Source organism: Amphiprion ocellaris, chromosome 6 (assembly GCF_022539595.1).
Source record: "Amphiprion ocellaris isolate individual 3 ecotype Okinawa chromosome 6, ASM2253959v1, whole genome shotgun sequence".
Classification (NCBI taxonomy): Eukaryota; Metazoa; Chordata; class Actinopteri; family Pomacentridae; genus Amphiprion; species Amphiprion ocellaris.
In genome coordinates this window covers 24,628,999-24,656,903 of record NC_072771.1, presented here as the reverse complement: position 1 = coordinate 24,656,903, position 27,905 = coordinate 24,628,999, and the positions used below count along the sequence as shown (strand labels likewise).

Genomic DNA, 27,905 nt, shown 5'->3' with positions numbered 1-27,905 from the left:
TGTAATGTGACCCATGAATGACTGTCAGATGTAGGCAGGTGTGTACTGTGTAAACTAATTGGTGATCAAAGCTCAGTAGATACATGGGAATATTCTAGACGATTAAACTACTGATACATTTTGTTTTGACTATAGTTACCCACAAATAGCACCATAATGTAATGTTACAGACTCAGTAGTAAATCTAACAGTAACTTTAGGGAAATAAGTCAACATCAAGCCTTTTCAGTGTGGCTTAATTGTTCAAACCAAAGGTTGCAAATAGGCAAAAGCTGCATGAATCTTTTGTATGTTTGGTTACTCACCACAAAAAGACACAATATGGCTGCTGTCTTCGTGAACAAATTTCCTGGTGACGGCTTCCTCCATAATCTGCTTCACCTGTCAATGACACGGCAGATGCTGGATGACTCATTCATTAACATGCCACAAACAGTCTGTGAGGGGCTTGTTGGCGAGGGTTTGACTGAGTGATGAATATATTTCAGAGAATAATTAAGAGAATTCATGAATGTAATGCACATCTGAGTATGAAAAGGGGGAATGTGGAGTGGGGTTGAAAAGTTAAGAGGAGGGGAAAAAAAAAGACGATGGAAGAGTGAATATTAATTTGGCCGCTGAATCACCAGTTCTCTTCCCAAGGACTGCTGGGAAAAGCAGATGGTACATTTGGGAGTGGGGGGGCGAATAAGAGAGAGGAGGACAGTTCATCCATCACAGACCCCCGTTCCTGAACACTCTATAATCCTCAGCGGGAACAATTGATTCTGTTGCGTCAAACGGGGATGACATCCAGTCCTTTAAAAAGCATGGAGGAGGTCAGAGACACGTGCTCACAAGGTAACACTTATTAGTTAGGTTATGTCGTCACGTTGGTGTGTCCTTCTTTCGCTGACCTGACAACAGCCACAGACCAATAGTTAGGAAGATTGGTGAATCAATCCCTGCGGTGGCTATGGAGACGTGCCCCTGTGTGGGCACCGCACTGCAATCTTCAGGGGGAATATCAACCTCCGGACACGGCCACACAGATAGCTGTAATTTCCTGCTGAAATGACTCTGTCCACAACGACCATATTACTGCCACGTTCACCGTCTGCACACACAGCGACTCACTGACACACACACACACACACACATTTCTACGACTATCTTTGTGAGGACACTCATTGACTTAATGTATTCCTTACTGCAATCATCTATGCCAAACCCCAAATCTAATCCCTTACTCTCACCCTCCTTCTAGCCTGAACCCTAAAGCGCCATGTTAACCCTCAATCAGCCCTCTGATAGTGTGTAAAGTGAGGCAAAATGTCCTCACTTCCAACGTCTAAAACTAACAGACAGTACAGCTCTCCTTCCCAGAGGTTGAATTTCCCTCTGCTCTATTATAAACATTTTTTTCCCCAATCTACATATTTGCTGCGAGAGCAAGTCACTTTTTCATTAGGCAGTTCGGTAGTCATAAAGCAGCCAACTGTCTAACAATATCATCTTTCATGGTTTGAAATATACAGCTCGTCCAAAAAGAGTTTCCAGGAGAGAAAGTTCTGTCTTCAGGTTTGAGTTTCACACTACAGCTCAATTTTATGGATCAATAATTTCATCATCTGCTGCATAGAGATAGAATATGATGCTTTCAGCAGTGAAATCCATATTTCTATTTATTTGTTTACTTACATTTTATTTGGACAAATACAGCACACAGCTTTTCAAAGCGAGTTTAGTGTTCATAGTGAATCTGCAGCACTCATCCCTAGAAGTACCTTTATAGGACTAAGAGGTTTAAACAAGGGGTGACGTACAGCAAGATACCATGACAGTAATTAAAACTGAGTGTAGCAAGACACAAAAAGCCACACGTTTAGACATATTCAATTCACTAGACATTGGTAAAGATTTGTTGCCCAAATAATCAGGATTTGGTAGCTCTTTTAAAAGTGCGGAAATGTGCAGTAATTTCCAGATGATCAGGTGGTGAGTTTCAGATGTTTGTTCCCATCACAGAAGAAGCTGTTTGAGCAAAGGCTGTTTTACAGAACAGATCTTTACAATTACCAGATGAAGGTGTTCTGGTAGATCTGCTGCAGCTCTCTAATCAATCGATTGATTTACAGAGAGGCTGAGGAGTAAATCCGTGTAAACAGTTAAATATCCTTAGCAAAAGAAACAAAAGGTAAACATAAAAAAGAGCCTCTATTGTGTCATTCATTGTGTCATACCTTCATTAAAGCTGTACTAATTAGACATTTTAGAAAAAACAAAGGATTAGATTTTTGAAACATATAGCCCTACTTATTCAGCCCCATCTAACCCTTAGAACCACCACATCTAATTCTCTCTCACGGCTTTGTTGCTATTTATACTATCTCATCTGATCGGTGTAAATCTCTGTGATTGTCTAAAATCTCCTGTTAGGGGCTAGATTCTGAAAAGCCTGGAAACAGAGCCAAGAGGAGGTGCAGAAGTCTAGTTTTCTCTCAGGTCACTTCAAGTACAATATCCTTACAGGTTTGTAAAGCATTCAGAATTTTACATTAGCAGAACCAACAAGTTAAAACATTAAAAATGTTAAAGTAGTGAGTCAGAAGACTAGCCTATGTCAGAGTTACCATGTGATTACTAGGGTATTAGTACTAACTGCAGGGTTGCTTTTTAACGTTGCAGTTAGTCAATATGGAGCCAATACTACCAACTGTACTTCATCCAGCTGGTCATGTATTTCATTTAGCAATTCTTCTTCTTCATCTTCAGAATAAGCAGAAATTATCACATAAATAGGTAAAAAGTAATATGTTTTTCCCAAAAATAATGAGGATTAAGTATAAAGCAGCATAAACTGGAGATAATGAAATAAGTTTTTAAAAAAGGCCTGAATATTGCATTTGATTCCGATACCAGTTTCTAGATAATAAATATTAATATATCAATCAATATTACAGATATATTCATATACATAGTCAAGCAATATTGTGTAGAAAAAATGATGGGTCATTCTTTGCTAAATTTCCAGAAATTTATTGTGCAAACTGTTTTGCAACTTAATGTGAAGACACCATTTGACTCAGTTGTGATACGTGCTCTGCTACATGTGCTGCACACTGTGCTCAGTATATTAAACTATGAAATCAGAGCTGCTCTGCTGAACAGACTGTGTGATGACACCACTTCTGAATTATCCCGAGTGTATGTTTGTTCATGATGTTCTGTACAGGTTTTCATATTGGACAATATGCTGATTTATCTGTGACAGCCAAATATTATCCAAAAATATTGGCTAACCCATAAATCAGTTGAATGTTTCTGTAAAGTGAATTGAGCACGCATTTATAAACACTGAAAAAAAAAAAATAACTGAACGTAAATGTCTTTTTGGGTAATTCAAAAAACAAGCAGCTTCATTAAATTGCTTGTAAAATTCTGACTTTAAACTCATGGTAGTTTTCTATCATCTCTCAGTATATGTCACCATGTTTTCCAGCCCTGTTTTTAAAGACTACATACATATGTGAAGGCATACAGACAGACACATGGTGTGTGGTGGTGAGACAAATCTGCCCACTGAGCACCGGCTGCACTCGCACTGTCAATGCAAGATGAGGACCTGAAGTGACTAATCTCTATTTCTCAACACTTGGAAAACAAATGTGCTCAGAACCTTGCTCCCCTGAAAACATGTCAACACTCACTAATTGGACAGCAGTCATTATGCACATTTGGCCTGTTCGCATCAATAGCATTGTCCTCTTCGGCATCAACAGGAATGATTCACGCTGCCAACACAACAGAGACAGTCTAATGTGATTCACACCAGCTCTGCTCATGATGAGACTTATATAAAAGCCTGCAGTCGCACACACAAACATATAAAACACAGGGGACTAATGTGCACCAGCGTTCTCTCTGAGTGCACCTGACACACAGAAAGCTGATTGATTTGCTAACTTGAGGAAGCAGACTCCTCCTTGTCTTTCCTCATCTCTCTCATCTGGGCTACAGATCAGGCCTCTGAGGAATTTATATGGTAAAGTGTCTAAGCACAGACAACCCGCAGGTTTCCATGGAGACGGCACGTGTCTCACTGTGGATCACTTCCGCCTAAGAGATGCATAAACAACATTCATTCATCTCTGAATTAAACAAGAATGACTGCAGCTCTCCAACTACAGCCACTAATCACATCTAGATGTACTGTGTTGTTGCCATTCCGGGTATCATTCAGCCGCCTTGTATGCTGCTGTGCGCTCAAAATAAGCGGAAATCTTTCAAGATTTTCCCATTTAAAGCAGCCACATTTATTACAATGCCAACAAAATGAGATTTTCACTCAAATATACAGATGGAACAATGAACGTGATGTTACAGCAGTCATTAAATACTCCTGTTGCAGCAGCAAAGTCTGATGAATCTGCTCTATCTAACCACCGTAGCTGCAAGGCAACGGCCAGAGTGATAAAAGATCTTCTGAGTATTCCAATTAACTCCTGCAAACAGCAGAGCCAAGAAGTAAGAGGCAGAGAGAGAAAGCCCCATCCATTAACATCCAGCCTTCATTATTTATCACCTCGATGGCCACCACTGAATGAAGCGAGCACACAGTGGAAAAAAAAATAAAAAACTAACAAAATAGAAGACCAATTTAGGACTGTTGCACATAAAACTACAATTTCACCATGGAAATGTCGATTCAAAATATGGTTCTATTACTCCAATTAGACTTTAATGATAAATCAAAAAGCCTGATCAACAATTACAAGGAATTAAAACACAAGATCAATCAATTCACGACAGCCTGAAAGAGTTGACAAAAAAAAAAAAATCTCACCACAAGGTATATTCAGTGTTTTCTCAAGATTTTTTTGATCAGGTCATGAGCAGACAGAGTAATACATTTCAGTTTTTATGACTTTTTGTTCATGCGGCTTTGCCTTTTGGTGAGCTTGCACCATTAAGACCATGTATTCAGCCTCAATGTGAAATAATTTTACATTACACATGTTCTATCGCTCAAGGTTGAGGCAAACCATAAAAACGCTGCTTTAGAAGAGGCTCCACACTTCACTCACATAAGGTCGACCAATTTGTTTAGTTCAGCCATCAGCACATTCAGTTTGATTACAAGTGGTGCAGCAGCAATGCTCTTCTCTCCCTACAGCTAGCTAATCCCATCCTATCAGTTGGAAAACCTCGCTATGAATTTATTCAGAGAAAGGTGAAAAACTGGACAACAGTCTCATTAAAAGAATCTCCAGGTGCGTCTATAGCAGCAGTAATATTTCCTGTTTTCCCTGTGAGTTCCCTGCAGAATGAATGTATCAACCTTGAAAGAATGTTTTCTATCAAAGAATCTCAATTTTCTCCATTAGGCATAAAACAGAACAAAAGTGGTAGAAAGACTCAGCGATAAGAAATGAAACAGGAAACTGAACGGTGCAGCTCCTCATAGTCTTTCTTCCTCTCGCTCTCTCTCCTTTAGCAAACACAGGTGTGTATTTGTGTTGTGTGCGTATGTGTTGTTCAGGAAGACGGTGGGAGGAGTGCGATCAGAGCACAACAAAGACACAGAGAGGGCTTCTGTATCAAAGCTAAGGCAAACAAGAGTTCTCATTCAAACCAATTTAGTGCCAGAAGGTAATTCTGCTGCCACAGACATCCTGCGCTCTCTGGATAATGGCTCACATCCAGGTATATCCGACTGATGGCACAAAACCAGCTGGACTACAAGGGTGTGAGAACACACACAGCATAGAGACACCATATGGCACAACACACACTGAGTAATAATAATCAGAAACTAATGGAAAAAATGGTACAAGTAGCAACAGCCTCTATCTTTCCTCAAGGGGGAAGAGATATGTATCTGGAAAAACACCTAAATACACTCGTGTTTTAAGACAGGAACATACTGGATCCTCCTTGAAGCAGATTCTGCTAATAGAGGTGACTAAGGCTACTTACTGAAAGGTTACTTTGTCAATGCAATATCAACAGACATAATTGCTCTTCAGAATAAGTAAGTACAGAAGTTTCAGAAGCTAATATTTACTTTTAGCAGGTATAGCTTCTTGTAGACATTTTGCATAGCTGACCACATTTCTGACCTTATACAGAGGAAGAACACCTCAGTTGCAAGATGTTTGGATGTTTTCTTGCATGAACTACATGCTTCGAATGTGAGGCCATTCTATAGCCCTATATTTCCTTGTTCTGAGTCATTCCTTGGTGGATTTGCTAAAGTAAGTCAACCATTATCGTGCCCAGGTCAACTTCAACTTTCAGGCAGATGGTCCTACATTATTTTCAAGCACTCTAGTATGATGTAGAATTCACAGTTGATTGAAAGACTGCAGCGAAGCAGGCCCAAACCATAATGCCTCCACCACCCTGTTTCACAATTAATATGAGCTTCCTTCCCTAAAAAGCTGCCAAACATGTCTACTGTTCCTGTGTCCTTTGTTTGTCCAGAGCACATTATCCCAAAAGGCCTGTTCTTTCCCTGAAGGTTCACTGGCAAACTGTAGCTTTGCTCGAATATTCCTTTTGGGCAGCAAAGGTTTTGTCCTGACACACCTCCCATGCAGGTCACATTTTGTAGCCTCTATCTGACCACAGATGCAACACTTTGACAACCAAAAACTGCAGAGTTACCTGCAGATCCCACAATGAAATTTTAGGGTTCTCTATTTGCATCAAACTGTCTGCTCTTGGTGTGAATTGGGTGGGAAGGCCAGTCCCACACAAACTGCCAGACTCCCAGACTTGCCAGACCGATAAGCATCCTTTTCTAAAGGCCGTAGAGAGCTCTTTAAATCTTGGCATGATGACACCACACACTTCAGTTCCAATCATTGGCACCAAATGTGGAACCCCTGAATTCAATTTTATGGATCTGAGGGTGTGATAAATTTACTTACTTTTGCCATGTGACTGATCAGTTTTTTTTATTTATTTAAATTCTCTACACATCTGTTGTCAAAATTAGCTTTTTATGGGTATATTACTTTAGTCTGTAGACACTATCAAAGAGGATCGAGTGCTACAAAAAAAACTTAATTTCTATCGGATGTCCTTTTTCTAACATGGTTGTATATGAAAATCCTTCTCTGAACCCTAAAACCCGAAAGCCGCTATAAAAAAGTATGTCATCAGTTTAAAAAAATTGTCAAAATTACACAATTCATCAAAGCTAGAAACTGTAAAAACTGAAAGAATAGTTGGATTTTCAATTTGCTGCCAGTTGACATGCAGGTCTGTCAGTAAATTTAACCAAATCTGACCTTATAATTGAGATATTTCATCAAAATCATTTTATTAGACGTGTCTTCTGCAAAAAATTACCAAAGATTAACAGATTGGACCGACAAAATTTTGTAAAAATCTAAAAATCCTGTTCTTCTCAGCACAACTGAAAGGTCATAACTCAGTTACAGCCATCTGTTACAAGACAAGAATTCAGAAAATAATTGGAAGAATTAATGAAAAAAAAATGAAAATGTAAGTAGTAAAGCATTTTTTTGTGCATCAACTTCCACCTTTGCTATAATGCACACAAGACATTTCTAAGTTATTTCTACTTCTAGGTATGTTTGTGCTGTTTCCATAGAAATCACGACTTAAACTGGAGTGAAAAATGGATCCACAGTGAGAAAAATGTGACAGGAGTTAAAAATGTCTAGGAACTGCTTGGAGCACAAGATATGTACAGATAAATGCTGATTTTCATTAAGTTTTATCTGAGAATAAAATGGACTGTCACACCACCAAAATACGAGCCACTGTGGGTGAATCTCAGCGAGGCAGACACACAGAAGGCCAGTTTAGTCATAGGAAGCGTCTGGTCTCTACAGATAAGACTGCAAACAGAAAACAAATCAGACCAAAGTCTCCACATTCTTCCTCCCACAAGATCCAGGATTATTATCTCCTTTTGTTTGGCATAAATAAAGTCTAGTAATTTATTAGGCAATTAAAAAAAAGAACGTTTAATAAAAGGATGGTAAAAATGTGGTCTGGATGACGGGAAACTGTTCAGGAAGGGTCGATGTGTAACAATCAGCTGCTGTTAATGGTCCTCCTCTTAAGGGGAGTCTTTTAGTGTGTCCAAACCCAACAATAGTTGGAGAGTTTAGGCTGTGTCGGACAGCTCGCAGGGTGTTTACTGTAAATGTTTGGTGAGGTGTGGGTGATATTGAGGAAACCTTCCCTGAACAAACAGAGGAAAACAAAAACCTCAGTAGTAGAGTACACAGCGCTGCAGGACAATGGAAACACAATTAAGTAACACACACATCTGTTTGCTAACAGGACAAGCTAGCATTAAAAGATATGTCTTCTATCTCTAATACAGTCAAGTTATACTTAGTTTTTTTTTAAGCTGAATTGGTTCAGCAATAAATATTTAATCACACTGCAGTGAAAATGTTTCTATTATTATAATTCTGGGTTTCAGTGAGGAGCTTTAGTTTCTTGCCAGCTGCACCAACTGTTTAAATAAACTTAGCCTATTTATGTCAAAAATCTTTCCTCACTGGAGATTTATTGCCACACGCCCCAAATTAAAGCAGGTTTCACTACCCAAACTAGATATTTTATTATTATCATTTACCTGCTAGCTGTGACTGCTGGGTTAGTTAGCTTCATAGTTACTCAGCTAGCAGGGAACAGCTAACGTCATCTACAAGATCTAATAATGTTAGAAAGTTTGACTCTATTGTTCAAAGAATGCTTTAAGGTAATTTACCATTTCCAATAACATTTCTGTGAGGTTAAAAGTGGTCCAGGATGTTTGGAGGATGCTGTCAGATTATGTTCAAGGAAAACAAAGAATGTTCCCAAAGTAACATTCAAAAATGGTTTTCCCATATGTTATTGAAGCCTTAAAGTATTTATTTGTATATATTAACAAAGCTGGAACATTTTGCCTGAAAGTTCTGAGAATGTTTTAGGTAAATACATTATACAATGGCCTTCTATAAAACATTATCACAATGTTCTGTGATAACAATGGATGAACACTCAATGCTACATAAGGTTTTTAGGAACATAAGGGCATAACAGTCAAATAATGCTACCCCCTAACAGTTTTAAATGTCTTCAGAGAATGCTATCCTACTAAAAATCAAACTTCCCATTAAAAGCATTACACAAACTCGGCAGAACTATCTCAAAACATTTTAAGAATATTTCCAAAAATATTCCTGAGCGGTTAAAAGTGAACTAGGACAGAACGTTCTATTTTTCAGAGGGCATTTGGAGGATGCAATAACTGGTAAGTTTCTGGACAAGAGGATCTCTCTGATCATTTGCGAGGTTTAACCATCATGCAGGGTCTGAATGTCAGCCAGACTAAATCACAGTGACATTTCATCTGATCTCTGCTGAACTCTGCTCTGCTGTGTTGCTGCAGTAACTTCAGATGATGATGAGCGGCATGAAGCCAGCTGAGCAAACCACTGGAGCTGCTTCTTCCATATTTGTTTCCACTCAGCAACATACAATCCATTACAGGCATCGCACAGATGCACACACAGAAAGACAGTTTGTGTCTCACCAACACAACCAAACGGCTTGGCAGAGGGCTGATGGTTTGCTTTGCCATAAACACCACAAACACTGACTACAGACAATCTGCTGCCTTCGTGCTGCTTCTCCACCCGAATAATCACTGAGCTGCAGCACTGTCACTCAAACAGCAAATCCTGAGCGTGGATTTTAATTGTCTCATATGTAATACAGGTTTCTAATCTATTTAAAGAGGCTGTGGTGGTGCAGATGTGCACCCATACCAACATCTTTCTCAGGTGTCATCCCCTGGGAAAGCAGGTGCAGACAGAGAAGTGTGAGTCAGTCTTTGCTACTGATCACCTGTGAACAGTGAACTACACAGCTTCATACAAACCAACATGTTTGTTTTTCCGACTCGGTAAGTGCTGAGCTGAAAACACCCACCTCCTTCTTGACGGTGCGCAGCAGCTTCTGTCGGGTCTCTGCCTCTGAAACACACAACAAATCATCCGCACAGGACTTTTTTTTTTTTAAAACTCACTTTCACAACTAATTTGGTTATGTATGCTCACAAAAACAGAACTTAGGAAGATAAATTTGTCCTTTCTGCTCCCACCTGCCATGATTGTTGCCATGGATCCTGTCTCCTGTGCGCACACAGAACCCTCCCATCCACGGAGTGCTGCCTGAACACGGAGCCGAGGATCACGACTCCACCTCCTCCGGACACACGCCTCTTAAAGGTGCATGCAAGGCTTCCACTGGGTGGCACACAAATCAGTAAAATTGCCCTTTTTGTGCAGCTTTGTGGCATTACAATCCCAGTATATCCATTATCTATTAAGTGTAACTGTGAGGAATAATGTCTCACAAATGTGCGGCAATTTAATGAAGTTTTAATAAAGATTTTACCCAGAATTTCAGAAACTAATGTGATGTGGTCTCTTGTAGTCTTTACACATAAATCATCTAGTGCAAAATGATTTCAAAATATGCATAATCTTGATATGAAGACAAGCTTGTAATAGGTCTGCGTTTTGTGCATGTTGTAAATGTAGCTGTCATACAAATGTTTTGTCTTCATGCCATCTTGTGGTCAAGATATGAAAAGACTGATAAGGAGGTTAGTCCTCCCTGTATGTCGACAATGCATCTGCAGATTACAGATTTTTTAAAAAGGAATGAAAATTTGGTCACAGTTTATAGATTAGCATTATATACAATGATAGCTATAACACTGTAAAATTTTTTTTTACTTGTAGAAAGCACTTAATATCTTCCAAAAAATATTAAACATTGACCTTTACAGTCATCTAGCTTTACTGAACTACCTTTATTTTAAAGAAAAATGTACAAAAAGAACCTTTTATGACATACAGCAGTAATACAAAGAGGTATAACTTATATTGTCCAGAAGATGGCGACTGTGTCATCTCACTTTTCATGCCCAAGACCCCCAGAGAGAGCCAGTAAATCCATAAGGGTGATAAATTATCCGCTTTTATGGAAACATAGCAATAGTTTTCATATTTATGTGTTGCATATGAGCAAAAAAAAACATCATCTTGAGTCACAGCAGGGAGGAGTTGGAAGGCTTCAGTGAACTATTGTAGAGTGAGAGGTCTAGAGGCCATAAGTCCAGTTCCGCCTGAAGGACCGAGCTGTCAGGTGGATCAGGTGGTGAAAAGATGGAGTGATGACAAGAGATGACAGGAGGGTGGATCCTGTTTTTTTTCCTCTGTTTTTCCACATCTTTCACACAGGATTCCCTCGCTGGCATGACTCACACCTTGCAGTGGCTTTAGATAATTTGAGGTAATAGCATGTCGTGTTAAATGTCATAGCAGGACTTTTGCCTGAGTAAACAGCACACCAGAGCTGCTCAGCAACTAGCCTTCGCCTACTAGTCAAAGGAGAACCAACACTGGCGTAACATTGTGTGTGTTATGTGTGTGTGTGTGTGTTTATCTTAATACATCAGTTACATCCCAGAAACAGATCGATGTTCTGTTTTAAGCACTGAAGTGATGCTCTCACATGTGTGCATCAGAAAAAAAAAGAAGCAGGTCACTCCGTGCAATTGCAATGAGCCACAACTGATGAGTGTTAGTAGACACTGATAAAGACAGTAGTTAGCTTAGAGAACATATACAAATTTTCAGAAGTTATATCGGAAACGGATCCAAGAAATTAATGAAGCTACAAGTTGAATGCAGGGAATGATTACTTTCTAAATGACAACAATTCAAAGACATTTCAAGTCAAACCATCCCCATCTTTACAACTAACAATGCTGTGCCATATCCATGTCTATGAGCAGTGTCTCGGGGCCGGGGCCAACATGCACATGCCCATGTGTGATTAGAGTCGACGTGCTGTAACAGGCACCAGGGCATGTGATAGAGGCTCCTGTCAGTCTGATGTTCTTCTGCCCATGTGTGTCAATGCGGATTGACAGGATTGTATGTTAGAGAAGGCCAGTGCTGTGGTTTGTTGTTATGTTGTTATTGTTTTGGCCCTCGGGGGCCCCTGCACCTCGACTGAACAACCACAGCTTTCCCCTCAGCTGATTGTTTTCCTCTTCCCCATTCAAACTCTGGCAATGAAAAGACACAGTTATCTATCTATCTATCTATCTATCTATCTATCTATCTATCTATCTGTCTGTCTGTCTGTCTGTCTGTCTGTCTGTCTGTCTGTCTGTCTATCTATCTATCTATCTATCTATCTATCTATCTATCTATCTATCTATCTATCTATCTATCTATCTATCTATCTATCTATCCGTCTATCTATCTATCTATCTATCTATCTATCTGTCTATCTATCCGTCTATCTATCTATCTATCTATCTATTTATCTATCTATCTATCTATCTATCTATCTATCTATCTATCTATCTATCTATCTATCTATCTATCTATCTATCTATCTATCTATCTATCTATCTATCTATCTATCTATCCATCTATCTATCTATCTATCCATCTATCTATCTATCTATCTATCTATCTATCTATCCGTCTATCTATCCATCTATCTATCTATTTATCTATCTATCTATCTATCTATCTATCTATCTATCTATCTATCTATCTATCTATCTATCTATCTATCTATCTATCTATCTATCTATCTATCTATCTATCTATCTATCTATCTATCCATCTATCTATCTATCTATCTATTCCCGTTTTGACAGCTTCAGGTGACGGAGTCAGACAACAAATCATGTGACACCAGGCCAGACAGTTTGGCTGCCACTTTGGCTTTTAAGTGACAATTTTATGATGGAGCTGGATGTCTCTGTGTCATATCCACTTCCCAAAGTAACCTCATTTGATGCACTCTCGCTGCATGCAGGCCTGCACGACTGTGGCTCTCTGAATATCCAGTTAGTAGCCTTTTCAACTGCTCAGTGCTAAAAGCGGTGAATTTGATTACCAAGTCTTTTTATTAGGTTTTCCTAATGAGTGCAGTTAAGCTGCCGTGATTGTATTTTGCTGTCCTCACCAAACCATATTAACTTAGGATCAGGAAGCTAAGATGGTTCAAGGAGCTATTTATGGAGTTCTGTATGAAACCTTCAGAAGTTCAAATGGATTGACTGCTCATTGGTTTGAACATTATCTCCACCCCCTCACCGGTTTCTTTGTTTGTTTTCCCCCAGTTTTTAACCCATCTGTTTATTGCCTTTACATTGTTTTATTCATTGCACCACCATTTTATTATTTACTTCTACTTTGCAACAGCATTTGATGGACTGCAGCATCTCTTATTGTGATGTATTTCGTGACGATGATCCAGAAAAATGCTTTACAAGTCAGCTTTTCTTGACTTTAGAATGAATGGAGAAATTGGAAATGAAGACACAGATTTACCTAGAAACCTAACATACTGAAAGCCAGCTATGCATTTACAGGACACAATTTGAAGCTACGGAGCAGAAAGTGTTCTTTCAGCTTCTTTTTCAAATGCTAAGAATGAACTTTTAACCTCAGCTTTTAACATAACTCGAATAAGGAATTGCAAAACTGTTCTAATTGATAAAATATGATAATATTTTCTTCTACTGTTTTGTGGCAACATTGAAAACAGCAACTGCTCATAATGATCTCCACAGCCTCTACTGTAATATCACCAATTATTTTAACAGTTAACTTTTAAAACAGAATTAAATTCTATTTTGCCATAAGGTCATCATTCTGCTGTGAAAGTAGGGATAATATTTAGATGCCTGACTGGCTGCAAAGGCCATTAATCACCGTTGTTCTTGTATTTCTGGACTGGTGAGAACTCAGACTCATTATTAAATATCTTTGAGTTTAGCCTCCTATTACAAAAATTCTCAAACCTCATAATAAAGTTATGTGTAATAAGTTATCATCAAAGCGGCTCTTATACATTTCTGGCAGTGTTAGAAGAAGACCTCTGCTTTTAGGATCCACTTAAACTTTGTTAAAAACACTACAATTAAAACCATCCCATTCAAAATCTTACTCTTAAATAAGGATATGATCAATATTATTTAAATATAGCTACTTAAAAGCTCTTGCTCTGCAGAAAATGCCCTCCTGTAACTGATTATTAGGTTACTGGTAGCCATTCATTTGTGCATTTTTACTCATGGGGCTTATGGTGGAGCTTTTTATTTATTTATTTTTTAAAGGTCAGCCTTAAGCAACAAGTCTAGCAGCTTAGTTTAGACCTGTTGTGAAGAAAACCACAGTTTGATGAGTCTTGAAAATAAAAGAGAGGGAAAAAAAAGCATCGACTCCGAGTCTTGTTCAAAAATATGGAGATTAAACAGATTTGTTTAATCTTTCTCAGTATTTTGTATTTTATATGCTTGCATATATTTTATTGCAAAGTCTTTATTAGGGAATCAACTAGAAGCCATATTTTTATGATAGTGTAAAAAGCATGTTTACCCTCTCAGAATACAATGATTTGAAAGGAAGTACTCAAATATATTAAAAGTACTTTAAAATTCACTTTATTATAGTACTTGTAGGATAGAGTCAGTTTTTCTCCTGAATCCCAGAAAGTCACAATCAATCAAGTTGCTACATACTATGATTCTGTGAACATGACTTGCAGCAATAATCAGGTTTTTAATAAACTGAATGGACTGTGATGTTCTGCTTCTGCCTTTTTTTTCTATTAATGCTTAGATGCATACGTGGGTCAAAAATGACCCGGCAGGGTTGTTTTCTTGCAATATCTTTGTAATGAAAAGTTTTGATCATTTCATATTCCAGCTTTTCCTCAAAAAAACATGTTTTTGATGTTATTCCATTTAAATGTTTGTTACCTTTTATATTTTTTAAAGAAATTGTAATATTTGTATTACTACCTCAAGCTCTTTATCACTGATAATATCATACAAGAGGTGCTGGGTGCACAGACTTTTAGGGATGGAGAGCAGCAACAGCTGGAGGAAAACTGTGGAGAAGTGTCAACAAAATGGAGGTCGACATTCTTCTATTGCTGTTCTGTGTAATATTCTTCTTTTTCAATTATCAAAATGTTCAAAATATGTTATAAAGTGAAAAATGAACATATGTCAATCATGAAATCATTCTTGTGTCAACAAAAATACAATACAACCAAAAAAAACTGCATTAAAAACACATTTATTCTTTTACGGGTCATTTTTTACCCACTAATAGAAGGGTGTAGGGTCCAATCCCTCGTGCATCTAAGGGTTAAAGGCTGATTAATAATAAATAATTAGAAATCTTGACACCCACAAGCATCCACATTAACTTTAATGGACAACCTGTTGCTTCGAATTGCGCAACCTGTTGCTTTGAATGAAATCTGGCAGCTATAAAGTCAAAACTTTATCATTTAACAGCTGAAATGAAGAAACTATTAATAAAAGCTGCACTCCAATCAGCTGCTGTTGAAGTCAGAAATTTAGTTCGTTACAAAACTACACGAGGTAGTACAAGAAAGACACATTATTGATCAGCCAAAACGCACATGATTTAGAGCCTTAAAATCAGCTGGGATGTTTTAGCTGAGAGAGAAGGTGAAATCCACTCTAACCTGTGTTCATCCACTCACAGGTATCCCCGAGTGTCCGCTGCAGCTCCACCAACTCCTCCCACTCGGCCTGTCATCAGCTCAGCACCAACCTCCTCCTCCTCTCTGTGGAGCTGCTCCTCTGGCTGACTTTTCACAGTCCGGTGCCCCGACAGGACTCAGCGGTCATGGCCGGCAGTCTGACCCACCACGGCTCCCCGAACCCGGGATACAGCTCCAACAACGCGGTCCCGGTGCCGGTCATCACCCAGACGGACTCCAGGGACAAATGGAGCAAAAAGATGGATTTTCTCTTATCTGTCATTGGTTTTGCGGTGGACCTGGGGAATGTTTGGAGGTTTCCGTACATATGTTACCAAAACGGAGGCGGTGAGTGATCCACAGGTTTTCACAGCAGATTTACTTAACGAGTCAGAATTTGAGATGTTAAGAGTGGAGCCACTTGGGGGGGAAAACTTGTTTTTTGACTTCAAAACAATTTAATGTCAGAATTTGCTGCACAACTGACAGCAGAAACTGTCCATGGTGCTGAAGTACGCATTCGTCACATAAATATCCATTACAAAGTCTCTAATCGCAGTATTTGGTCACTATATTAATATCTGCAATGCAAGAGTTTGACGAAGTCATATGAGGACAGACGTTTTTAGAGCAGAAAAAAAACATTTGAAATTTATATATTTATATTTTTAAAGCATTTTCTGCACAGCTGAGTTATTGTGTATCAAGTTATAATACCTTTTCTCGATGCTTTTATACTTCTTTTAAAGCTGATTACATTACAGCAGCCAATCCCACAGAGCAAGTTTATTTATGTAGCTATTTGCGTGCCATCTTTCAAAGACAAAACATTTCAGTTGCTTACCATGAGACATAACATGTATTAAAAGGAACACAAGGCAATTACAGAATAGAGAGTTAGAATAGAGTGAAGATAAGAGACTATAATGTGAATAAACAGAGGATTATGTAAACATTTAATTTTATAATTTTGTGTATGTCAGAGAAGTGTCAGCTTCAGCAAAAATGTAAAAAACAAAACAAAACAAAACAAAAAAACAACAACAAACATTTGAATTCTTGTAAATTTATCTTTGAAGTAAAATATATTGTTTTTATTGTTTTATCTGAGATTCAAACTGTCTTCAGTCACTTTTCTAAGAGTATTAGTTTGTGGTTTACAGATAAGACAGCTACAGTCTTCATAGCTTTCATGAAAAAAACCCTCCTACATAACATTTACCCTCATGGATCCCTGTGCAGGTGCTTTCCTTATTCCCTACATATTGATGGCCATCTTCGGTGGCGTGCCGCTCTTTTACATGGAGCTGGCACTGGGGCAGTTCCACAGAACTGGAGCCATATCCATATGGAAACACATCTGTCCTATTTTCAAAGGTAAGACCTCACTGAGCTGCTCAGCTGCACATGTTCATATTAAATACATGATATTCAATACATGGCAGGCTTTATATCTCTAGCTTGTCCAAAAGCTTGTGAATCCTTATTTTGTCATGTCATGAGAAACCTCCTCTGTTTTCCTTCTCTTTCAGGTATAGGATACGCCATATGTATCATCGCTCTGTACGTGTCCTTCTACTACAACACCATCATCGCCTGGGCCCTCTTCTATTTCTACTCCTCCTTCTCCAGCATTCTGCCCTGGACAAACTGTGACAACGTGTGGAATACCCCCAACTGCACCAACTATTTTGGCATGGACAACGTCACCTGGACGAATTCCTCCAGATCTCCGGCAGAGGAATTTTACACGTAAGTGCATGTAAGTGTGAGTAACAGAAACCACATATATAAATAGCTTTACAGTAATACTCTACACAAATACTGTCAGTCGGTGCCTTTGGAACTGTACTTATGGTGTGTGTGCTGAAAGCCTGATGATTTATGTGTTCTTATTTTAACAGGAGAAATGTTCTGGAGATCCACAAGTCATCGGGGCTGAGAGACGTCGGGGGTGTTCGCTGGCAGCTGATGCTCTGCCTTTTCCTCATTTTCACCATAGTGTATTTTAGCCTCTGGAAAGGGGTGAAGACTTCAGGGAAGGTAGTACTTTGCAGCTGCTTTAGATTATACTGTCTTTACTTTAATCATGCATCTTTGATCTCCTGCTGCCTCGTCTGTCTGATTTATGTCTCTTCTCTGCACCAGGTAGTGTGGGTGACCGCCACCTTGCCCTACATTGTGCTTTTCATCCTGCTAATTCGAGGCGCCACTCTGCCCGGAGCCTGGAGAGGTGTGGTGTTTTACCTCAAACCCCAGTGGGATAAACTGCTGGAGACCAGTGTGAGTTGGGCAAAGTCGGTCGATCGGCTGCATAGAATTCAAGCCTGAAAAGCATGGCCATGTTTTGTGTGTTTGCTTCCTCGAGAATCACATTTCATCATCATTTTCTAAGCATTTAAATCACTTTGTGGTTACCTGAAGCCTCACCTGATGTGAAAGTGACCATAGGAAAAGATATGAAAGAAAAGGAAAAAGGAAAATATAGATGGAAAAAGTAAATAAAATCTAAATAAATATACACAATCATCAAAAAACAAGCTTAGTTTATTTTTTGATGATGATGTGGACAGATGTGGACATACTTGACGCAGCCACTTTTTACAGTGCTAATCTATTTCAAAGCAATCTTTTTTATTATCCTCAACAGATAATCATCTTTTTTCATCTTCAAAAGTCCAAAACGAAAATGTGTGTGCACAATTTCCCAAAAGAACCTTCATGCTGCAAACGGTGATGACTAAAAGGAGCACAACTTTCTCCACAGTTGAACATTTAGGAGTAATGCTGATGAGTATTTAATGTGCTGAACGGGTGAAATGAAATAATATCTGGATCTTCAGAGCATGAGAGGTGGTACTTTAATATATACACTACATTTGTTCAAACCTACCCATTAGTCTCTTGAGAATCTGCCTATATTTCTTTTAGATGTATGAAACATCCTCATCCCCAGCTCGCTGCTGTTGTTTGCTAAACATGTGTGAGGTCTTTGGTTGGAGGGGAATATGGATGAGATGAAATGAGATGCATAAATAAGCCACCGAGCAGGATAATAAGATGCATAATTGGTTTAGATTTTCTGCCCATTAACAAAGGCCTCCCTTTCTGTCTCACTCACCAATATCCAACGCTGTCCTCTTTCTTTTTAATGCTGAATGCAAGCTGCCCTTCAGATCTCCCAGCGTACAGCTGTGTGGCAACTAGACTCCTATCAGAACAGCAATCAGGACACAAATCAGAAAAATTTAAAAAGTGATCATTTGATGATGTTAAATCGATAAAAAGGACTAGAAGAAATGCATTTGGCCTGAGTATATTTTTTATACTTTTAAATGCAACCTATAACGTCTCAGAACACATAAAGTTGGAGTCTCAACAGTGTTCTTGCTCTTTCTGTTTCTGTGTTCTCAAGGTTTGGGTGGATGCTGCTGCTCAGATCTTCTTCTCTCTTGGGCCAGGGTTTGGGGTCCTCCTGGCTCTCTCCAGCTACAACCCCTTCACTAATAACTGCTATCGGTAAGAATTTCGATTGACCTGTGATATACTGATTAGTGTGAATCAGCATTTGTGGTTTAAACACAGTTTGGAAAGACAAATGGTCTGAATGAAAGGCTGCAACCTCTGCCCACAGTGTGCAGTCTGTGGAATATGAAAAAAAACATCTCCTTTTGAATTTAAGGTTATCGCTGAATGACTTTAGTGCACAGCAAGCCATGGAGACCCTGTGGATTTATTGTTAATGCCTTAAGTACAGTGTTGCAGCAGACAATGATATTAGAGGGAGGAGCGGTGAATATTACATGGTGGATGTAAATGCAAAGCTGTGCACAGGAGAGATTAAATATACAGTCCTAGTATGACTAATGGTGTGTGTTACTGATGTGATTAGCAGAGCAAAGTGGCATTTGTGGAAACTGTAGTAGCAAACAGACAGATTGTGAATGAAACGGGATGCTGCATGAGTCAGTTTGTTTCCGTAAGAAGCATCAAACATTTTCCAAACACATTTCAAAAACATAATGAGTCATTCCTTCAAGAGATCATGCTTTTCAGCACAGTTTTTGACTAAACAAATATATATCCATCCATCCATTATTTATACACTGCTTAATCCTCATTAGGGTCACGTTGGGCTGGAGTCTATCCCAGCTGACTTATGGTGAAAGTAGGGAACACCCTGGACAGGTCACCAGTCTATCACAGGGCTACACATAGAGACAAACAAGCACACTCATATTCACACCTACAAACAATTTAGAGTCACCGATTAACCTCAGCATATTTTTGGACTGTGGGAGGAAGGCAGAGTACCCAGAGAAAACCCATGCATGCACAGGGAGAACATGCAAACTCCATGCAGAAAGATCCCAGGAAAGCCAGGACGTGAACTGTTGATCTTCTAGCTGCAAGACGAAAGTGCTAACCACCGATCCACTGTGCAGCCCAAAACAAAAATATAATATATGGGGGTTTTTTTGTAATAAATGTTCTTATTTTCTCCTCAGTATTTACATAATTTTAGTTACAATATGTCTTATAAATTGCCAATTCTGCCTCCAAATGGTATATTTCGTAATATATAAAAGAAATGCACAACACGAATAAATAATAAAGTGCTAAAATGCTTTGGGAGAAACAATTCACAATTATGGATGTTTGGACTGGAGCACATAGCATGAGTTTCAACAATAAAGTTCTTCATATAATCCTTCCTGGAGATGGAAAAATGACATTTTAAAAAAATTTCTGGAGGCGACCCGATAGCCGAGTGGTCAAGGATAATAACTCATGAGCGAATATGCCTTAAAAAAAGCAACTGCCTCGGTCTATTTTCGGTACCTTTGCTGCTCGTCATTCTTTTACTCTTTGTCCCTTCATTTATTGTTTGTCTCCATTGTCACGTACAAATAATGGAATAAAATATCAAAAGAATTTTTTTTTGTAAAAGCTGCAGACTGACACTCGGTAATTACTAGAAGGCTGTTAACATTGGTAAATGCAGAGATAGTTTTACACCTCCAATGATCCCACATCATACATCCTTCTGTTGTGTTTTCCTCATTAGTATTACTGCAGGATGCATGTGGTTGCTTGTCAGGAGTTCATTCATGAAACATAACAAAGCTGAACAAAGCATATAGAGGAATCCGTTAAACAAAGGTCATAAAGGTCAGTGCTGACCTGTCTGTCACTGCAGACAGAAATACACTAGAATAGTGCAGTTTATTTAAAAGAAATACAGATTTTGCCTTAAAAACATGTTCATATGTATAAGCAATATGTGTGACTGTAATTGTACTGCATTTCCTTGAACAGAGTTTAATTTCTTCCTCAACAGTGACGCCATTGTGACCAGTCTGGTAAACTGTCTGACTAGCTTCGTGTCGGGGTTCGTAATCTTCACGGTGCTCGGATACATGGCAGAGATGAGGAAGGTAGAGGTTGAGGATGTTGCCAGAGATAAAGGTCAGCAAATATGAAGAAAATAAAACAACTATAGCAACAATCTTCTTCAATAATCAAAAGAATACCATAAAATACCCTGGTTTCTTTACATTCAATGCTGTTGTGCTTTCCAGGTCCGAGTTTACTCTTCATCACGTACCCAGAGGCCATTGCAAACATGATGGGCTCGACCTTCTTTGCAATCATCTTCTTTGTGATGATGATCACGCTGGGTCTGGACAGCACGGTACGAACTGTGAAATCTGGACGCTATGAGCACATGATACAAACATGACAAAGAAACACATAAAAATGATAAATTATGCAAGAACATTCTACTTCCTGTGAATGAATAGTCATTTTCATGAGCTACATATTAGATTATGTTACACAGGATTAAATGTTACTAAGTCTGACTAAATGTAATCCTCTGAAAAATAAAAGTAGCCTTTTACTTATTGCAATACGGTTTCATTTCAACAAAATAAAACAAACAAATTTGGGTTTTTTTCCACTAACTTCAAGCATGGAAATGTGGGAGTGGTCTATTGCTGCAGTGAAGCTAATTTTACTGAAATGTAGAATTCTCTCTTGATATTAAGTATCTGATATAATGTTGTACTGTGATTCTGTGCTTCAGTTTGGAGGGCTGGAGGCGATCATCACTGCTGTATTGGATGAATACCCCGATCATTTCTCTCACAGACGGGAACTTTTTGTCCTGGGCTTGGTAGTTGTTTGTTTTTTGGGCTCTCTGAGCACCCTCACAAATGTAAGTCATTTGTGTTTTAAATTAGTTCACCTTTGTTTAAATCGCAGTGAATTAAAATTCTGATATCTGTCATGCGTTGCTGAAACTCAGTGATGGCTGATGATGGTCTAAGTCGATGTAAAATGTTGTCGGCAGGGTGGAGCCTATGTGGTGAAGCTGCTGGAGGAGTTTGGAGTCGGAAGCTCCATTATTGCAGTGGGTTTCCTTGAGGCCATCGCAGTTTCTTGGTTCTATGGTAAAAAAAAAAAAGAAAAAAAAAGATTGTCATTGTCTGTCTTTCTTTCTATTTCTTTCATCTTGTTGACCCTTTGAATCAAATCCTCTGCACACTGTGTTATTTTCGCTGCTTACAGGTATCAAAAGATTTAGCAGTGATGTTCAGGCTATGCTGGGCACAGCTCCAGGATTGTTCTGGAAAGTGTGTTGGGTTGCCATCAGTCCAGCATTCCTGGCGGTAAGATACAAAAATATTCTGAGCTGTATTTACAGTAAACACCCGACAAGCGAGTCCAAATGTCTACAGAGCTAAGATGCACTTAGATCACATGAAAAACAGAAGATCCTTCATTCAATTTCAGACACTGGGAATACTTTAACGTGCAGTGCTTTAAAAATAAGATCAAACAAACATCATCCATTTAAGTCATCCAGAGATCAACTGGCTGTTGCGGACCAAGATATGAGTGAAAGCTTAAGATCAAGAGACGACTGCTTTAGTGGCCTTTGAAGGCTGCAGAGACCAAACACCTCAACCCCCTCTGTAGATTAAACCCTCCTCTGCATGAAATATCTTCCTTAAAACTTTTCCTGCAGCATGTATATTGCAAAACACTTGGGCAAACGTCAGTCTTTCTCCTCTACATACTGTTTAATATCCTTACCTCTGGTTTGCATCCATCTCTCTGGTTGTCTTCCTGTTGACATTTTGCATTATAACACCACATTGACTCCCTTTGTATATTTCTTTAGTAATGTGTGAAAGTGTGACAAGTACATTACCCCTCCTGTCTCAGAATATTACAGCTGCATTAACATATATGGAAATGTTATGATCTTCTCAGTATATCATAGTGAGCTCCATGCTGAAAGCGCCGTCCCTCACGCTGTTTGACTATAAGTATCCAGACTGGAGCATCACTGTCGGGTACATCATCGGCTTCTCATCTTTCATGTGGATCCCCATCTACATGGTCTACAAGTTGGTGTGGACCCCTGGGTCTCTGAAACAGGTCAGAGGATGAAGAGTGAGACAAAGGCGTGCTCAAAGCATAAATTTCCTCACATTTTCTTTTAAAGCAACCTTCATGAACGCTTTGCTTTCCGCAGAGGTTGGCGGTGTGTGTGAGACCAGAGAGAACCATCCCAGACATCCACGCCGACAACCTCAACATGGCTACAGTCCCATAGGAAGAAAAACACCTTCATCTGCTTGTAGATTCCCATTCAAGCCACACTCTTTAAATTATTTGTGACCAAACCTGATCGGACATCATGACCTGCTTATGATGTGTACACTGTAAAAACTTAAATGCTGCTAAATTTGTAATTCTAAGGGGAACTGAGATAGCAATATTCATATCTTTGCCATATGTGTAACGTCTGTGTGACTCAGACCTGCACTGCCAAGATAGTTTATAGCTTTCACATATTGCCATTTTCAAGTGTTGCTTTTGTGTGGTTGTAGGAGTCAGTAGTAAATTGAATGGTCTGTCTGTATTGACCTTACAAGAACACGATGCCAAGGAAAATAAAAACATGTATTTCTAAATGTAAAATTCAGCACATCATTTCTATTGCATGGGAACATGTCCTCTTAAGTTCTGTATTTTCGGTACTTTGTGAAGGTTTGATTAAATCAGCTCTGCATGTTCAGATGTACTAACAGTGGCTGCACCAGTGCTGCAGCGGTGAGGTTATCATTGTTTTTTTTGTTTTTTTTTTACTGCTTAACTAATTACAGGAGCAGCGTATTATGAGGTGAAATGGGACCAAACCAGCTGAAATTACAATCCTAGTCAATGCTGTAGTTCGTACTGACACAGTAAATCTGTAACGCAGTGCTTGTATAGGATGCTGCTGGATATATCTACAAAAAAATGTTCTGTTTTTCCCTACAAGTGTTTGTAATGGAGGTAAGTGAGGCACACAGACAAAGACTACTTGAAAACTATATTTATAGTTTTATAGACTGTGTTGTTTCATAAAGTGGATGCTTTGTACATGTGTGTGTAACCAACATTTTCAATGCAACCTTAACTAGGCTTTGTGCAGCTGTTTGTGTATTACTTTAGTTTTTCAAATTCAAAATGTCATTTTTGGTTTTCATCTTATGTCTTCATTTAACTCCACACAGCTTTGCCTTAATTTGAATAAATATTACACTGTATGTACAAATATTGTAAAGGCTGTATTGATTATTTATTGGTATTGTGCCTCTCCAGATAATGTTTTCACTCTCTAATTGAAGACTGTTTTTTTTAACCACTGATCAAATGAGCAGCATATTATGAGGTTAAATGGAACCAAATCAGTTGAAATTACAATCCTTTATTTATTTTAGTCGATGCTGTATTGAATGTTGTTGCAGATATACAGTATATTATGTGGTAGCTAATCTAAAAAGCTGTATGCTTCATTTATATTCTTAGAGTAATGTGATGAGCAAAGTGATGATGATTGTTGTGTGATTTCAGGCCTCTCCAATGTGCTTTCTGCAAGAAAATGTGTATAAATTAATTATATTATAAATTATATGGTTTATCTTTGTGCCTCTTTTCATTCCTGGAGGTTAAACATGAATATAATAAAAAAAAAAACACATTTTTTGGTAGTTTCACACAAATTCCACCATTTATGTTAAAACAGTTGCTATATTTTCTCCCTGAATTGTAAATGTGTAGGAGATTACATGAGAGGCTTGCTGTTGCAAATCTCCATATGGTTATCTTTGTGTCTTTGTAATGGCTGTTGGCTGTTGCTGCTCTATTAGATATTCTAATCAACAAGCTAATTTGCAATATCCAGAATCCATCAACATACAGTTCAAGGAAAGAGAGCAGCCTAAACCTTCACATGCTCCCGACATGATTCCTACTAACCCCTCACATCATTACTTATTCAGCTGATTTTTATTCAGGCCAGGCCGGATCCCTTCAGGGACGACAGGTATGACATAGACAAGAGCAGAAAGTGCTTCTGAACATTTGATTCTGCATTGAGGCTGCTTGTTGATGGACGTGCAGATCAAAGCTCTTTTGTGTCAGTGACTGCTATTGAAGTAGAGAACCGGCAAGCGCAGGAGACACATAAAAGAGACTCGAGCGAAATAGGTGGTTTCTCCTCTATACCTGACGTAAACAGCTTGACAAACAATATATTGGGAAAAAATGACTGAACAGGTATATTTCAAAAACCTACTGTTGAGGCCATTAATTCTGACAGAATATAATACACTGGTGGGTAAGTGAATGCACATAATAAAGAAGAGAGATTACAGAATTTCTACTGTTTTGTTTGGATGGTGAAGAATTTGAAATTCTCTCACTCGCATTGAGGCCTCTAATTCCAAACTGTTGTACTTTTTGTTTGCTAATCTCACTGAGGTGCATTATGATGACAGAGCATGAATACGTCACCTGAAGTTTTTCTACACATTTCATAATCCAATATGCCTTCCTGTAACATGTGGGAGTATTTGACAGGTCTAGATTGTGCTGTAATGTGAGCAGGAAAGATCGACTTTGGAATAAATGTGATCTGTAAAACATTTATAATGCAAAAAGTACTTGTTGGATGTGCAAAAAACAGACATAATTTACATGTATGGTTACTTTTCATAAACAGTTTCATCGCATATACCAATGCTGAGATCCAAAATGACATCAACTGTATATTAATAGCAGATTTTATTCACATAGCCGACCTCTGCTCATATCCACACCTTTGGACAGCTTCCTGTCTTATATGCCCTCGAAATCTGCATAAACACTGGAAGGAAACAAAATCACCTGAGAGGAACCTTAATGCAGAAAGGTGGAGGTTACATTTCCTGCACCAGAAAATGTTGAATTATATCACTAGAGAGATGAAATTTGAACCTTAAGACACCACAACAAACTCATTATCTTTCATTCATTATATTTATGATACATTTTATATTAATATTGCTATTATTGGTTATTTTTTTTAGAATACAGGACCTCATAGCTTATTAATCTCTGCTTTCATCCCCTCCCACATGACTGATTTTGAATCATGCACAGCTGTCCTATAAATAAAGACTACTCATTTTCCTTACTTTTGAATAAAACGGTGAAAGCTTAAGCCCACTGAACCAAAATGTCTGGTATGATAACACATGTTGTTGTTAGACAGCCTAGATTGTCTAAATATTTCAATTACTGCAGTGTGAATAAATATCTTGGTGTTCGGCGTACTTTCCATAGATTAAACAATCTCTGAATAACAATTATTTGTGTCACGCTTCCTTAAATTTGCTGTCAGAAAATTGTTCAATTCTACAGATGAATGAGTGATAACGGGTTTGAAAAACAAACAAACGTGAGAGACACCGAATCATGCTCATAATACGTTAAGAACTAAACTGAGTGCATTTTCTTAATTAGCCTATTAACCCTAACAAGTGTCCATCCTTGCTTACTCAAGTGACAGATTATAAAAAATATGTTGATTCAGTGTAAATACCTTCATATATCCAATTAAAACAGGATCTCTGACTTTGTGCTGTAATGAAATGCTCTTCTGTTGTGATGAATTCATCCAGGAAGCCTCCAGTTTTAATCAGGCCACCGTGAGTGACATTTCCTCATGCTCATTAAGCTTCTCTGCCATGTAATCAAGAGCTATAAGAGTTTGTAATGATGCGCATGCTTCTATAGAAGATGAAGAAAAAGGCCATATACATCAGTCATGCGGAGTAATTACATAAGGATACAACCCCAAGGAGCTTGACCTTTCTATCTATTCTTCATTGCTCTTTGACATTTCAGAAATGGGAAATGTGATGGAGGCCGCACACTTGTTTGATGGTTACCAGTAAGAGAGGAGATTTTCTACCCTTCGTATTTTCGCACCTGAAGCTTTCAGTGTCCTGTGGCAGCTTTCAGTGCTGCAGAAATGTCCTGCAGTTAACTCAGCCAGATACACTGAGATGACTGATATGTCAATTGACAGATAAATAATCATATATAAATAAATATATCAGATATCAAATAACTTAAGTTGAAGTAGTTTTCTTATTTTGCACAGCTGATGTTTACATTTGGAAAGCCTTGTTGCATTTGAGAATGCATCCAATGGGACATCACAATCAATTAGGCATGATGTGTTAATTCCACGACAGGAGATACGCTATGTTACCTAAAACTAGTTAATAGCCCACATATATCGGTATCGGTATTGGTTGATATCGGAATCGGAAATTGAGAGTTGGACAATATCGGCATATTGGCTATTGGCAAAAGAGCCAATATTGGACATTCAAACAAGCATATATTACAGATTCTATTTTTCCTTTCTGTAGCTTTCATCTCGTATCTGTCCCAACTGGATCACCACAAAGGTCAACTAATGAGGGTGTTTAGGAAGACCAGAGGAACAAGAGGACGCAACATCAGCATGATCATGGCCACCATGGACAACGATACAGATCTTAGGAAAGTACAGATATGGAGAAAACAGTTTTGGGAGTCTACGCTGTCCGACATGAGGGAGCAGACTCAATAGATCTGGTGGAGAAAGCTTTTCATCAATTTCCAGTTCACAGCCCTGCAGATGCCCACGTAGCTCCTGCAGCCTTTCCTCCAGCTGTCTGTCACTCCCTAGCTCAATCTGCAGCTCAGTCACCTAAAACTCTTCCTCCTCCATCTCCACCTCGTTCTTTCTCAGGTGCTTCTCTCGCCTCAGGATCTCCTCTATCAACACTCCACCTGGGTCGTTTACATTGAAGTAAATGCGATCATTTACTTCAATTGGGGAAAAAACATCTGTGTAGCTTTTAGTCAGTGACTAATCACATATGAAAAACTGACAAATCATTGACTAATTGCCTAATCATTACTAGTGATACAGTAATCCGTCGGCATTAGGA

At 38.6% G+C, this 27,905-nt stretch overlaps 2 protein-coding genes across 5 annotated transcripts in view; one reads left to right on the top strand and one right to left on the bottom strand.

Annotated features, from left to right (window-relative positions):
• Nucleotides 1-10,215, bottom strand: part of sgsm1a (small G protein signaling modulator 1a) — a 39,147-nt gene extending 28,932 nt beyond the window's left edge. For all 4 annotated transcript variants that reach the window (XM_023269907.3, XM_023269910.3, XM_023269912.3 and 1 more), the window contains exons 1-3: nucleotides 10,121-10,215; nucleotides 9,949-9,992; nucleotides 306-381 (exon numbers count right to left, since the gene is read on the bottom strand). In XM_023269907.3, the coding sequence (XP_023125675.2) occupies nucleotides 306-381; nucleotides 9,949-9,992; nucleotides 10,121-10,139 (139 nt within the window). In that variant the 5' untranslated portion in view covers nucleotides 10,140-10,215. The remainder of the gene's footprint in view (nucleotides 1-305; nucleotides 382-9,948; nucleotides 9,993-10,120) is intronic.
• A 5,424-nt stretch (nucleotides 10,216-15,639) lies between these two features.
• slc6a4b (solute carrier family 6 member 4b) lies at nucleotides 15,640-24,510 on the top strand. The gene is made up of 13 exons (XM_023269896.3): nucleotides 15,640-15,924; nucleotides 16,819-16,953; nucleotides 17,109-17,328; nucleotides 17,481-17,619; nucleotides 17,725-17,859; nucleotides 18,992-19,095; nucleotides 20,918-21,045; nucleotides 21,159-21,271; nucleotides 21,665-21,796; nucleotides 21,932-22,031; nucleotides 22,150-22,250; nucleotides 22,858-23,025; nucleotides 23,123-24,510. Exons 1-13 carry the CDS (start codon nucleotides 15,723-15,725, stop codon nucleotides 23,201-23,203), a joined length of 1,758 nt encoding a protein of 585 aa, XP_023125664.1. The 5' UTR covers nucleotides 15,640-15,722; the 3' UTR covers nucleotides 23,204-24,510.
• The last annotated feature ends 3,395 nt before the right edge of the window (nucleotides 24,511-27,905 follow it).